General features: G+C 33.2%; 1 protein-coding gene across 5 annotated transcripts; it reads right to left on the reverse strand.

Annotated features, from left to right (window-relative positions):
* Window positions 1-272: 272 nt before the first annotated feature.
* LOC132735243 (heterogeneous nuclear ribonucleoprotein R-like) lies at window positions 273-14,706 on the reverse strand. 5 transcript variants are annotated; one of them, XM_060722177.1, is made up of 11 exons: window positions 14,647-14,667; window positions 12,635-12,784; window positions 10,001-10,060; window positions 8,797-8,906; window positions 7,442-7,665; window positions 6,902-6,953; window positions 6,763-6,811; window positions 4,130-4,373; window positions 3,517-3,647; window positions 2,727-2,866; window positions 273-1,567 (listed from the first exon to the last, which is right to left on the reverse strand). In XM_060722177.1, exons 3-11 carry the CDS (start codon window positions 10,014-10,016, stop codon window positions 908-910), a joined length of 1,626 nt encoding a protein of 541 aa, XP_060578160.1. In that variant the 5' UTR covers window positions 10,017-10,060; window positions 12,635-12,784; window positions 14,647-14,667; the 3' UTR covers window positions 273-907. The 5 variants fall into 5 exon arrangements, with proteins under 5 accessions (XP_060578160.1, XP_060578159.1, XP_060578162.1 ...); XM_060722176.1 differs by lacking the exon at window positions 12,635-12,784 and having other exon boundaries at window positions 14,647-14,706; XM_060722179.1 differs by lacking the exons at window positions 6,902-6,953; window positions 14,647-14,667 and adding an exon at window positions 6,992-7,043 and having other exon boundaries at window positions 12,635-13,208.
* Between the last annotated feature and the right edge of the window lie 1,199 nt (window positions 14,707-15,905).

Raw genomic sequence — 15,905 nt, forward strand, 5'->3', positions numbered from 1 at the left:
ACAACTCGGTTTGATTGCGAAAGCTTAATATACCGTTTTTGAAAAAAAAATCGTATTTTAACGTCTATAAGGAGTATTTCTAAAATAATTTTATTTATTTAGCCATAAAAAAAGCATACAGAATCGTTCCGAATGAATAACATCAAGTACAATTTGCTATTGTTTCTCTAGCCATACAGGTATCTAAATGTAAGCATGGAGGGTAAACCTACAGTCCCCTCTGGTTAAACTGGTAGGCAAACAATAAGGCATAACAAGACATAAAACATTGATCATTTTACCTCAGACTTTTATTTCTTAAAAAATACCATGATTTATCAATGATAATTGATGAAATAAGAAACAAAACATTAACAACAGATTTAATGACAAAGAATTGTTTTCTTACAAACAACATTTGAAAATGGCATATGAAAAATGAAAATGGCATGACATTTAAAAGACCAAACTTTAAAATGAATATCACTTGAAAATTGGACCATACTGCCATACGGAAAAGCAATAAAGAACCTCTGAAAATTCATACTTTCTTCAACTAATATTTCATAGTTGATAAAGTTTATTGATAAACTCCTTTCCTGTACATGTTATGCTCATACCTATTGAATTCCTTATGACCAATATCTAATTCATCATGAATCAATGAGACATTTACAAATAACTCAAAATTCTTTTCAAAAAATTTGAAGTCACTGTGTAGGAAAGTAAAATAGCAGAAGTGGCTAGTACAAAGAAGTGACAAAAGACAAAAGTCCAAACTAAAAATTTCATTTCCTTCTTTCATTGTCATGCTCACTCTAAAGTACTTTCTGTTGTACATCGTCAAATATATCAAAGAACTTCCAACTGAATTGTCTTCAGCAAACTAGATCATTCAGAGATTTCATCCATAATTCTCATAGTTTTCTCAATATCGGGCCTGCTTATACCCACCGGAATACCCCCCGCCGTAGTTCCCGTACCTATCATCTCGATCATCGTGCCTCCTTTTCATTCCAGCCCTAAATCCGTCATTTCCACCTCCGCCATATCTGTTATTCCCACCACCATAGCCCCCACCTCCTTGCCTGTAACCCCCACCTCCTTGCCTGTAACCGCCACCTCCTTGCCTGTATCCACCTCCCCCTTGTCTATGACCGCCACCATCACTTAATCTCCAATCATTTTTTCTTTTGGGCGGAGGTGGTGGTTGTCTTTCCTTCCTTTTTCCAAATCCAAATTCGCCGCGCATACGAGCTTTCTCGTTCTGTCGCTTGATTTTTCTCTTCAACGGTCCCGAAGTTGAAATATGACACTTGATAGTTAGTCCACCAAACTCTGTATTGTTTGCTTCCTCTATGGCTCTCAAACAGTCCTCCCGCTCCTCAAAATGAACAAATGCGTAGTCTCGTACTTTCTGCACGTGGAACAGTTTTCCGTAATATTCAAACTTCTTTCTCAGCATCTCTTCTGTAACGTCAGATGATAAGTTACTAACATGGACAGCTTTTACTTTGACCAGTTCTTGAGACGAGGGTTCATACTGAGGCTCGCACCATTCAACCTTTAACATTTGTCCATCAAAAAGCTGAAACAGAGAGTAAAAATTGTATTCTGTTGATACATTTGTAGTTTTACTTTATAGAGCCTGGTCTGTACAACTGGTCAACAATTTGTAATCAATGTAGGTCTCTAATGACCCATTACTTATACCAGTACTTATTTCAATTTTTTCATCTGGATTTATAACCAATGAATGGTTCTGGACATAATTTTCTAACTATTTCAACATGGATAGGCATAATTGAACTTCATAAATTAGTAGTTCTTGATTCTTGTTAGAAGGTGGCTATAATATTATGCCAAAATGAATGTCTGAAATGGGCCACCTTGAAACTGTCTCCGAATTTTTTTATTGACAACCTTGCAAAAGTCTTTAGTTTTCTTGCAATTTGAAACAACAGGCCCAAAAATCACTTCATAAACACTGCCCCTTTTAATAACTGTAGGAGTAACACTGTCTCACTTAACAAATGTTTGTTTGTTTGTTTCGGGTTTTACGTCACATCAACACAGTATAGGTCATATCGCGGCTTTACTGGTGGTGGAAGACCTCAGGTGCCCTTCCGTGCATTATTTCAGGCATGAACAGGCACCTGAGTAGAACCACCGACGTTCCATAAGCTAGCTGGATAGCTTCCTCATATGAAAGATTCCAAAGTCCCTGTTGGGATTCGAACCCACAGCGGTGAGGGGCAAGTGGTTTGAAGTCAAAGACCTTAACCACTCGGCCACAGACGCCCCCTTTAACAAATGTGCCACTGGCCCTGTAGCCCAAAATCATAATGGTGGCTAAGAGCCTCTGTATTGTAGGAATAATAGTGGCCCATAAGCCTTTAATCATTATACATTTATCTTGTAAAATTTCAAGAAGTTTTGTTTGTTTTTTTTACGAGAGGTAAAAGTCAATTTTCCATCTATTTATTATTGACTTACTTAAATATTCCCTTAAGATAAAAAACAAAAACAATACAAGTCTGCAATAAATTACGGTATTTAATCATTTCATAGCAAAAATTCTTTTTCATTACTGAACTTTTTGTTTATTCATTATTCAATGTAAATACAAGGTATGTGCAACAGATTTTATTTATCACAAGGGTATCTCAAAATGAAGATACTCGCACACAAAAATCAAGAAGATGGCTGCAATGTCAATTATTTTAATTTCAAGTAATGCAACTTACTCTTGGTCCAATACCAGACAGCATTTTCTTCCCCTCAGCTGCCAGACCATGATTTTTGAACTCGACAAAACAGAAACCTCGGTTACGGTGACCTTGGTCAGCTCTCTCTTCACTTACAAACACTTCTATATCTGTTATACCTGTACATAAAATAGTAAATACACTGTAACCTTTACAGAGCAAACTTCAGTCGAGGAATCACCTCTTTATAACAATAAATTGTATCATTTTTTCCCAAAGTAATAAACTGTTCACAATAAATTTAGGCTCTGTAGAGCAACACATCTCCACAGTAATCAAACTCTTTGCATTCCAAACACTACACAAACAATAAACATCATTGATACCTATAGATATATTTTTTTTTGGTTGGGTTTTATGCCTCAACAACAACTGTGAGGGTCATATGGCGAAATTCCAGCTTTACTGGTAGAGGAAGACCTATGGTGCCCCTCTTTGCATTATTTTAGGCACAAACTACAACTTTGTAAGCTAAAGGATAGGTTCCTCACATAAAAAAATCAAATGGCAGGATTCGTACCCACCCCTGTGCAGAGCAAGTGGTTTGAAAGTGAATGACCTTTACCTCTCACCCAGAGATGTTCCTGTATGAGTGCAACGGATTTTATCAAACATTCAAGATACAAACACAAATTAGGAAGGTCGTGAAATTAATTATTTCATTTTCCTGTTTCAATTTTTTTAATTATTATACAAGCATTGACAAATCAAAAATACGAGTTGCATAAAAATAATATTTTTCTACACAAATATGGATTAATCATTGTACCTTCAACATATTCACCAAAAGTCTGTTTCAACGCCTCGGCAGTCATTGTCTTAGGAACGTTTCCGACAAAAATCCGCTTGTTACAAGATGAAAAATTTGCCTTCAATGTCTGGCCTTCCTCGATCATCATTCTGTAAAGATTTACGATGTTTAAACCATTTTAACAAAACAACACATTTTTATATAGATTTTTTTTTGCTTAAAGAAGTACAAGTATTGCAAACTGAAATGTAAAGGGAATATAAATGTTAAAACTTCAGTTTTTCCATCTTTAATTTGACTACAAAATATTATTACCTGACATTAATAACTGCAAACATAAGTAAAGGCCTTAAAAAGTAATTATTATCATTATCAGCAGGCTTGAAAATTAACTGCTTATGTTCAAAAGCAAACAATGGACACTATCATCAATACTAAGTCACCTTTTCAATAATCTATATAGCGGTAACAAAGGTTTCTGGTAAACAGTTAAAATAGTCTGTTTGTGTAAAAAATTGAAGATCTGAAATTATGTATTATCAATTATTATCGGTCATCAAAATGGGCCAGAAAAAAACCCTGTTCATAAATCTATTATCTGCAGTATATTTTAAACTATAAGTAAGCTCACCCATCAATCTTCCGGAGAGCCCTTTCATTCTCTTCCTCGTCCCAATATTTAATAAAACAGAAATTTCGGGTCAATCCCGTGATGTTATCTACCATGATACGTAACTCATAAATCTTGCCGAATTTTGCAAACACTGGAACCAGTTTGTCTTCGTACCAGTCTGACGGAATCTTACTGACAGAAATCTCACGATGTTCCGGTTCCAGGCCTTCCCAGTCTGGTGCAGGTCCATAACATCTTTGACCTGGTATAAAAAATACGGTTGTGACTTAATGTAATATTATGAAATGGCAGATCATGTCAACATAATTCAATGATGATAACCAAATATGCATGTATTTGCTAATAATTATACATGTTAAATCCAAATAAAACCAAAGACAACATTTAACTGCTTTTAGTTTTAACATATTTACTTCAGCTCAATTTCAAAACGATTTCTGGCAACTTATATCAATCACTTTTGAGTCTGCTTTCTGGCACCAACCAGGGTCTGAGGTAATAAAGAAATTCTCTAAGCTCAAACTCAGATCTCGGTTTTTTGATTGGTCAGAAGTTCCCAGAGACTGTACACTGACCAATGAAAATCTTGAGATTAGTGTCAAAAAAGTTTTATAGCCTTGAGGCCAGTACTGGTGTCATATGAAGAAACATGATCGTAACCAAAGTAAGGCTCGAACCCATGATCCCTGGGTTAAGAGGCAGACATCTTGAACACAAGGCCATCACTCCCCTCAACACCTCTCTTCAGACAAAACAGAGAGATGTTTTCACAAGACAGGAAGGCCTGGGTTTTAAAGTTTATAAATATTCTAAATTGTAAATCAATATTTAATCAGATCTTGAAAATCACACATATATATATATACATGTATATATATCAATATCACTTTATCAATGTCAGCGCAAACACATACTGCAAGAAAATGTTTGCAAACAAAACAAGAGCTGTCGGTAGGACAGCACGCTCGACTATTCTAAGTGCTTGATAGTAAAAGAGCCTTGATAATGTTAAATTTTTTAAGTTCATAAAGGGCTATTTTTTTTTTTATAAATTCATGTCTAGGCCTTAGAGAGAGTCTAATTATACAGTATTGGCTTGACTATTCGGAAGGTAATGTCACAAGGGTATTTATTGAGTATAATAATACTAATTACCTATAAATACATAAATTTGACAGAAAAGGTACAAAGGCTTGTTATTAAGATGTTTTATCAAGTAAATCACTGCTTTATTATTATGAACACATAAAATTGTTCCAAAAAAGGCACAAACCCTTCAGTAGTTATTGAGATAACAGCTTACAAGCAAAACTTTACCATGAATTTTTAAGTTGAAAAAGGGGGAGAAAAATCAGCCTAAATGCAAGATAGAATTAAGGATCTTTGTCAGTGACCTACAATTATGACCCTAAATGCATATGTGAAGTTTTAAATAAATATCTTTAATAGTTATTGAGATATGTAAAACTTGCATGTTAACATTAACCAAGAGACTAAGTAGAAAAGGGGATATGAATCAGCCTTAATGCAAGATAGAGTTTTGCAAGATAGAGTTATGGAACTTGGTCAGTGACATAAAATTATGACCCTCCAATTATGACCCTAAGTGCATGTGTAAAGTTTCAAGTAAATATCTTTGAAGACCTTTAACCCTTAACCAAAATTTCTAAGTTTCAAAGGGGCAAATAATTCCGCAAATATTGCAGGCAGAGTTATGCAATTTTGCAAACTGATGAACATTGTTACTATAAATAAGTATTTTAAATTTCAATTGAATATCTCAAGCAATAATTGAGATATATGACTTTAGAAAAAAATTTAACCAAAATTTCTAAGTTCCAAGGGGGCATTATTCTGTCAATATTGTAGGCAGAGTTATCCAACTTGTCAATCTGATGTACCTTGTTACTATAAATAAGTATTGTAAGTTTCAATTGAATATCTCAAGCAATAATTGAGATATTTGACTTTAGAAAAAAATTTAACCAAAATTTCTAAGTTAAAAAGGGGAATAATTCTGTCAATATTGTAGGCAGAGTTATCAAACTTGTCAATCTGATGAACCTTGTTACTATAAATAAGTATTGTAAGTTTCAATTGAATATCTCAAGCAATAATTGAGATATTTGACTTTACAAAAAACTTTAACCAAAATTTCTTAGTTAAAAAGGGGCATAATTCTGTCAATATTGTAGGCAGAGTTATCCAACTTGTCAATCTGATGTACCTTGTTACTATAAATAAGTATTGTAAGTTTCAATTGAATATCTCAAGTAATAATTGAGATATTTGACTTTTCAAAAAACTTTAACCAACGCAGACGCTGACGCCGACGCCGGGGCGACTACAATAGCTCTCATATTCTTCGAATAGTCGAGCTAAAAATACAAGCATACTAGCTTTCTACAGCTTGGTGTGAAAGGGTCTTTACTCCTTTATTTATTTCATAGGAGTTATTACCCTTTTGCAACAAGCCATCGCTTCAATCACATAATTCAGCACTAAGTCTAGTCTTTTCAAACCTGCGATTAAATTTTGACTGGTCTACAAGACTGGTTAACTAGTTTATTAGACTGTTTTCAATCTTATTTTCATCTTTACATATCTAGGCCAAGATATTCAAAACAAACCTTGTGTTACTTTGAGTGGATAATGTGTCTTATTCAGTAAATCATCGACCTTGTCTTGGTTTGGTCCATTAAATATGGTAGCTTGGTTCTTAATATAATACCTGAAATATGTACAGAGAAATTACAGTAGATCATCGACCTTATCTTGGTTTGGTCCATTAAATATCGTAGCTTGGTTCTTAATATAATACCTGAAATATGTACAGAGAAATTACAGTAGATCATCGACCTTATCTTGGTTTGGTCCATTAAATATCGTAGCTTGGTTCTTTATATAATACCTGAAATATGTACAGAGAAATTATAGTCCATTTCAAACAGAACAATAACTTTTAATATTTCATGATAAGGACAAGGATGGGAGTTAAATGACACAAGACCACTAACAGTTTTTAACAAAATTTGACATTTCTTAAACTTCCTTATTCAAAAGTCTATGTTTAAGAAGTAATATGTAAATGGAAAGCTGTCTATAGATAAACTGTCAAAAAATCTGTGGTTAAGAGATACACTTTATACTAAATTAAAAATGTGTCCAGATGCCCCCATGTTCCACTGTTTTGTCGGACAGTATGTCAGCAGTTCAATGGCAATTCCATATGCCTCTTCCAGAGTTGAAGCAAAAAATAAACTTGTCAAGTCCACAGAAAAGGACAGTCAATGCATACAAACTGCTTACCCAAAAATCTTGGTCTGTGAGCATATGTAGGGAGCTTTACGAGCTATGTGACTTAGATCTTTGTTTGCCAGCACCTTGAAAAACTGTATGCCCTGCTTCCTGCTGAACCGAGTCAACGCCTTCCTGACTGTCTCGTCAATGTCTTCTAGCTCAATGAAACCACGCTCAACAAGTTTAAATATCTCAAATATAACGTCCTCCTCTAAGTTGTCTTGTAGCAATTCCTGCAAAAAAACAATACGCTGAAAATTACTATAACATGTAATGGAACTATTGACTGATTGTTTGTTTGGTTGGACAGGTCTTTTACATTTTACAGACACTGTAAAGAACATGTGGCCACTTTCCATTTTTACTAGGAAGTACTCAGATGCCTCTACCTGCATTATTTTAGGCATGTATACATATGCACTTGTGCAAAATCACCGACATTCTGTAAGCTTGCCGTGAAAGAATCCAATGTGTCTCCCACGAGTTAAAATGGGAAAATGGTTAGTAGCAAGGGCTGCAATGATTCACCAAATGTTCCATTCGATTTTGATTTCAGGCACTTGAATTCCATTACTTTTTATTTGATTCATGTAGGATTACTATTTAAAATTAATATTTTTAATGAAATAAAGATAAGTCATACTGTTTTAAATGAGCAAGGAAGATGCTGCCTGCAATATACTTGTATTAAATAACCAATGTTTTCATTCCTATGGTTTAAAGGAGAAATTCAAACTAAGCAGTAAAATTCAAACAAACAGCAGAGAAATTATTCAAATAGCTCACGTTAAAGGTTTTGTACTAACCTAAACATAAACTATATCAATATGCCAACTCTTTAATAAGCTGGTAGTGCTGGTAGTTCTAGGAGCAAGAAAAAATTCGACCAGGACCTAGTTCTCATGTATGTTGGATGTCATTTTATTTTCAAAATAAATAAAGTTTGAACCACTGTGTGTGTGATATAGAGGATATTGAATGAGTGCAATTTCAATACTGAATTTGTTGCACAAGTTGAATAAAATTATATTATGCAAGCCTCTGGCGAGCATAATATTATTTTATTAGATGAGTTCAATAAATTCAGTAATGAATTTACACGAATTTAATATTCTATTTATCACATGCCCCAAAGACAGTTTAAAGGGAAATAAGAGTTATTTTTCATTGACGCACCTATAATATAATGTTAACATTACACTATGTTTGTAATAAACTAATGACGTCACGTCAAAATATATGCACGGCCATGCAATACCATTTTTAGTTACGGAGTCACAAAATTGGCACGGGTATGTGATAAAATAAATAATTAAATAAAACAAGTTTAACTGATCAGACGGGTCAGGTGTATTTATAAATACCTGGAATTGTGAGGTTGTTCGGACATTATTCTCCCACTGTACGACCTCGTCACTTTTTGTTTCTTGGATATTGACATTTAAACATGTCTGACTGGTCTCCATCACTGTACCTGTAATACATTATGATAAACATCACTGTACCTGTAATACATAATATTATGATAAACATCACTGTACCTGTAATACATAATATTATGATAAACATCACTGTACCTGTAATACATAATATTATGATAAACATCACTGTACCTGTAATACATAATATTATGATAAACATCACTGTACCTGTAATACAAATATATGATAAACATCACTGTACCTGTAATACATAATATTATGATAAACATCACTGTACCTGTAATACATAATATTATGATAAACATCACTGTACCTGTAATACATTATATTATGATAAACATAACTGTTCCTGTAATACATAATATTATGATAAACATCACTGTACCTGTAATACATAATATTATGATAAACATCACTGTACCTGTAATACATAATACATATGATAAACATCACTGTACCTGAATGTCTTCAATTATAACATTTCTATTTACTGATATTGACTGACCTTTATAACAGCATGTACATCAAAATGTACACTTTCTGTCCAAAAATTAACATTTCTGAAAAATTGTTTCATGTTACTGTTTATGCTCGTTAATCTGTTTTTATGCAGATTAAAATTTTTTTTTGGCGATATCTTGGCCATCACCTAACTAGTTTTCCTGTATAACTAACCAGTAATTGCCAATTTCACTACTTATCCCACACTTTTTTTAAAATTAGCTCAGCAGTGAGTGAGAAATAACAAATTTATATATATATATTCGAGATGCCATTAAAAAGAATTATCTATTGTGTAAGAGAATTTTTCGCCTCTCGCAAGGGTTGAACATGCAACACCAGGTTAACAACAAATCGAATGCTCTCCCTTTGAGCTTAGCTCGCTGTTAGTTACATGTACACTAGAAAATTATATATCATATATGTAAGTTTTTCATAACTTTATATAAATAAGTGTATGCATGTACTCAATATTATTATGAATATAAAATCATCTGTTTAGTATAATTATTGCTCTTAAATACAAATGTACACAATATGTTATAGAGACACAAATATCCACTTTCAAAATTCAACAATATTTTATCAAAATTATTCATCTTAGAACTCTGTGAACTTTACATACCATCCGACATCTGCATCTTGCTTTATCTTTTTGTAGAAACCAATTTCTGTATTTTAAGAACTGAAACAAAAAGTAAACATACATGTGTAACTTAAAACCTGCCAGAATACACTAAAGTCTTAACATTTAAAATTAAAAATAATGAATAAATATTCCACTAAATTACTTCTATGTGAAGTACCACTCTTATTAATAGACCTTTACAAGCATGAATACATATATTATATGGAAGTAGCACTCTTTTACAAGCAGTCTTAAAATGGTACATCATACTTTTTCTATAGATGGTCTCAGAAGTCTGTTCACCATGAAGTCATATATGTATGTAAAGATATTTTTTTCCCCTTGATAAATTTACTCTATTTGCTTAACATCAACAAAGAGCTTAAGTTCACGCCATTCAGAGTTGCGGGAATGGGAAATCCTTCAATTTAACGAATTGTAGCACATCTGTTCCATTTTCATCATTGATGCCCATGTCCATTTCAACCCAATTTTCTTCTTAAACATTACACAGAAAATGAAAATTTCTGTCTGGTGTAATAATATCTATCTAAATGTTGCCTAGAGTATTTCATTTTATATTTTCCTTTTTTTATTCTATACATATAAGAATCATTTCTTAGGTGTAATGATAATAGCATTACTAGTCTCCCAGGGCAACAATAATACTTGTCTTTGTAAACTTTTGCACAAAACAAAATGCAGAAATTGTCTTCACATTTATTGTTGTCATTTATCTTCACCATATATGAAGAGCTCTTTAATCTACTAACATTTACCTCTATTCCTCAAGGCTGACATTCAATGTCGGAAGTAGTTCCATCTCCAAACTGAGTTTCTGAGCAGTAACATGAAAGTCCGTATTACACTAAACCTTGTAGCTGAGGCATATTTCTATAGTTACTGTAGAAATATCCAACCTTGGATACTGAGGAAATATCCAATCTCTGGTTTCCCAATTTACTAGTCTATCTTTCCTCAAAGAGGTACTGAGGAAAAATCCAATATATCAAAGGTTTTCCAATAAGCCATCTTTACTCAAAGAGGTACTGAGGAAAAATCCCATATATCTCAGGTTTCAACTTTGTGAATAAGCCATCTTTCCTCAGAGGTACTGAAGAAATTATGAAGATATTATTATTATCCAGTTTGGTATCAGCCACATGTCATCAAACAGGTTCAGTTTGTAAATTATAAGCCATCTTTCCTCAGAGGTACTGAAGAAATTTTCATTATACAGTTTGGAGTTCAACCAACTTCCCTCAAAGAAATACTGGGGAAATATCCAATATATCTCAGGATGGCTAAAAAGCCATCCTTCCTCAAAGAGGTACAGAGGAAATATCTAACTCAGATTTCAACTTTGTGAATAAGACATCTTTCCTCAAAGGTACTGAAGAAATTTTCATTATCATAATCTAGTTTGGATTCAGCCATCTGTCATCAAAGAGGTACTGAGGAAATAAATATTCAATCTCAGGTTTGCCAATATGCCATCTTTCCTCAGAGGTACTGAAGAATTTTTCATTATCCAGTTTGGAGTCGTCAAAGAGGTACAGAGGAAATATTCAATCTAAGGTTTGCCAATAAAATTTAGCCATCTTTCCTCAAAAGTACTGAAGAAATTTTCATTATCTAGACTAGTTTGGGGTTTTGTCATCTGTCATCAAAGATGTACTGAGGAAATATTCAATCTCAGGTTTGCCAATAAAATTAAGCCATCTTTCCTCAGAGGTACTGAAGAAATTTTCATTATCCAGTTTGGAATCCTCAAAGAAGTACAGAGGAAATAAATATACAATCTAAGGTTTGCCAATAACCCATCTTTCCTCAAAGAGGACTGAGGTGCTGAGGAAATATCCTATCTCAGGTTTGCCAAAAAGCTATCTTTCCCCAGAGGTAGTGAGGAAATATTCATGATCCAGTTTCGGGTTCAGCCATCTTTTCTCAGAGGTACACGTAACAGAGGTAATTTCCATCCTTGAGTTTGCCATAAGTCATGCTGAGGAAATATCCAACTCTGAGTGGACAACTTACTCATCAAAAAGCTAAGGATAAATTCAATCTCCAGTTTGAGACAATTTGAAGCAATCTTTCCCCAAAGAGGTACTGAGGAAAATCACTTGTGCTTGTGCTTGAGGTTCATGTATCTTTCCTTCAAAGAATTACTATGGAAATATAAATATTATCATGGGTTTCAGGTTCAGTTACTTTTTCTCAAAGAGCTACTGAGGATAAACAACCTTCCTTAAAGAGGTACAGACTAACAGAGGAAATACATTTCACACCAATAGGTTTGAACTTCAAGTACTCTTGATGTCAAAAAAATACTGAGGAAATTTCATAACTGTATCTATGAGTTTGCAGTTTAGTAATCTTTCCTCAAAGAGTTACAGAGGAACAACGGGTAAGAGGTGTGAGAAAAAAATATTAACAAACGATTATTAAAGCAGATGTCTGAGACCAGTTTACACAAGACACAGAATTGCCTCAGCAACATTTTCTGACTTCTGTCATTTCTGAAAAACACACTGAAGAACTCCATCGAGATCACCACTTCATTCAACTAAATAATTAACATATTTGAGTTACAAATAAATGTTAACAAGAAATACAAAAAGAGAGAATTACTTCTTTTTCAAGAGTACAGAACAATTGTTCCTCGAGTTAGAAGAGGATATTCAAAATATCTAATACAACATGTATAATCTGCAATCCTTGGAATATGACAATTTCGCCAGAATTACATTGTCTATGTCCATGCAGCTCTTGAATCTTGATCTGTATAGTGAAAGAAAAATAAAATAAGATTAAGCGAGGCCTTTTTTTTCTTTTTTTCAAAGGTAGGATGGTGCCCTTTGGTACCTTCTTGGTTAATATTTCATAAATTTATATTTATAAAAATCATAAAACCACAATACCAAGGTAATCAGTATAAACTGTGTTATGCCAACAGCCAACTAGACTTTACTTTCACCTTCTTAAATTGTATATGATTATGACAAGTTTACATGTATGCCTGATTTATTTTTTTGTTTGTTTAGTGTTTGTTGATCTATCAGTCACTTATTTATCAACAATTTATGTATGTTTCTTCTATAAATAAGTAATTAAATTCATTTTAACTTTCGTCAAAAGTACTACTTTAATATCTTTTTTAAGAACGTTGACGTTGAAAATTTTGATATCAATAGCGCAAAAGCCCATATAAGCCTACAAGTACAATGTACTTGCTGGTTTCATTAATTTTGCAAAGTTAACAAAAGATTTAGAATATCCAAAACTACAGCATTTGCTGCTGAATTATTGTACATCAAGTTAAAAATAAAAGATAAAATAGTAAAAAACACCCAAGCTCTTATCTGGATTAAATCAATGTCATTAAATATCTGTCTGGCACAAGGTACTGTAGTGTGGAAAATCAACTATTCTTGACGGACCTCAAATGTGTCAACATAATCAGTAAGGTGGTGCAATACCTCAGTTGGTAAGACCACTGACTATCACTCCTGAGGTCCAGGGTTTGATCTTGGGAAAAACCGTTGGGATTTTTCACAGACACTTTCAGTGTTTTCCACCTACCTAGAGGTATACTGGTAAGAAACCCTGGTAATCCTCGCATGTATCAGTGCTATCAGTGGGCATGTAAAAGAACCATGGGGTCTATTTAATAACAGCTAGGGACTGCTTCCCTGATTGTATCTCATAGCTGTCTTTCAATTCAATTCAATGTATACCTGCTTAGTGTAATCGTTAGCAGTAATTGAGTAAAGTGGCGGTATGGGGGATATGATAATTGATATAGGTAGATAATCATAACTAAACAAATTAGTTCATTAGTGAGGAAGTCTAAGCTGTCCTGTGTGAAATTTTCAGATTATTCATTATTGACCTTTTCGAAAACCTAGCTAAACACCATTTTCCGGTACGTTAAAACAGTCATTGTTGCATTTGCTATTAATAAAATTATAAATAGATATTTTCTGCAGAAACTAATGTATTTACTTTTATTTTTTTACATTTAATTATTCACACAGTTATATATTTAATTTTTTACTTAGAAAGAAATAATTGTTTTATTACACTTTAATCCAAATAATGCCAAAAAACATACAGATCGTTTCTACACAGTACACGCCCTTTAGGTGAATTCCCTAGACCTGTGTTTACAGAAAGTACTAGAAATGCGTTTAGCTAGGTTTTCGAATTCGTGAATAAGCTTAAAGATAATATGAAATCTGTATGTTCCTTTCTAATTTATTGTGCTAAATTTTTCTTCCACACAGCCATAGCCATAGGTTGTTTTGAAAAAAGGTGCTAGTGGCATTGATTTGACACCATGTTATTTATGCAATAAAATAACCATATATTAAAAACATAAAAAGAAAAAAATATTAAAAAATGGATATTTTATTACATAAATATCACATTTTAGGTCAAATCCACTAGCACCTTCGGTTTTGATTATTCAAAAAAATGCCACAAAATGCCGGCTGCTGGGAACAATCCCAACAAAGGCGGCTACATGAAATGCACTTATGGTTGGAAATACAGATCTATGTATTGAAAATATTAGAAAAATGTTATTAACGCTATTATGGACAAAGAATCTGATCAATAATTTAATTTTTCTGCTGTTTTACCTCGCTTGCTAAAGACCGGATGCTAAAAGCTGTGACTGGTTTTCAAAGTATAGATAAGAAAAATAACTACACGAAAGAAGACAAAACTACACAAAATAAATATAATTTATCGACATCATTTTGCAAATTTTCGCAACTTACCGATTTTATTTCTGAGATGTAAATACGTTTTAAATAGTTTCATGAGGCCATTAAATTGATTTATTCAAAGTTAACATTCTTAGAAAGTGAAGGAATATGCGGGATAACATATAATAGCTCACTGGCGCAATAGGCCAATGGGCAACATTAATTTGTACCGGGAGGAAAGTTCAAAAGTAATTAAATTACGTTAGTCAAACTGATTGCGCGTTTAGATATTGTGCTATTTTGTGTATTGACAATAGTTACGAGATTCGTACCCAGAACATTAATTATCTCATAATCTAGCTTTGGCACGTCAAAATATTTTGACTATCACATACACACACTTAAAAAATCTTATAAGTGTGTATGTAAAACATCTTATAATGTGAGTCAATATTGACCGTATCATGCTGAAATTTTCCACAAATACAATCGAGAGACATGGTATAATATTCCAGTTATTTAATTTCATAACAAACGCAAGTTCAACACACATGCGTGAAAACTATTAAAATGTCACAAAAATTATTACATCTGTGATTTTTATTCTAAACCAACGTGTGCCTACCTTGACTTTAATATGCATCATTGCAGTTTGATTTATCGTTGGTAGATTTTAGTTTTAAGAAATCTTGGTTCGTTACTGGGCGATTGTCTTAAATTTGCACTTCGCATGGAAGTTCAGGAAGACTGCTGGACATCACTAACCATATGTTCATTAACGGTTATCCCAGTGCCAATCGCTACCAATATAATGAACCTCATACCAAAGTTTTATCAATGTCTAAAGAACAACATATGACTGCAGTTTCTACAGGATGTGATATTACAGATACACACTTTCAAAGCGCCAACAATCTTTCTGAACATTTATAAACAACATCAACCTAATGGAATATCACCAAAATTTCTAGCTATACTTAAATGCAACAGAAGCTATACGGGGTGAAATGAACATCCTCATAAGAAGTTTTGGTGCAGTGCCACAAACCATCGCCTACAAGTATGCGAAAAGTGTCATAGTGAATAAATAAACTCCAATATTATGAAAAATGTTGGTTCACATTCATACGACAATACTGGCAGGTTGTAATCAACAGTCAGAACAGGCATACAATATTAGAATAGTTTTC

The sequence above is a fragment of the Ruditapes philippinarum genome, unplaced genomic scaffold (genome assembly GCF_026571515.1).
Source record: "Ruditapes philippinarum isolate M1 unplaced genomic scaffold, ASM2657151v2 ctg538_1_1_1_1, whole genome shotgun sequence".
In the NCBI taxonomy this organism is placed as follows: Eukaryota; Metazoa; Mollusca; class Bivalvia; order Venerida; family Veneridae; genus Ruditapes; species Ruditapes philippinarum.

What these genes read in the sequence shown, in the direction of transcription:
- LOC132735243 (XM_060722176.1), bottom strand. An exon ending in ATGGACCAAACCAAGATAAG is followed by an intron (nt 6,812 to 6,901) that starts GTCGATGATCTA and finishes AACCAAGACAAG; the next exon opens with GTCGATGATTTACTGAATAA. An exon ending in TTTTGGTGAATATGTTGAAG is followed by an intron (nt 2,867 to 3,516) that starts GTACAATGATTA and finishes TTTTATGTACAG; the next exon opens with GTATAACAGATATAGAAGTG.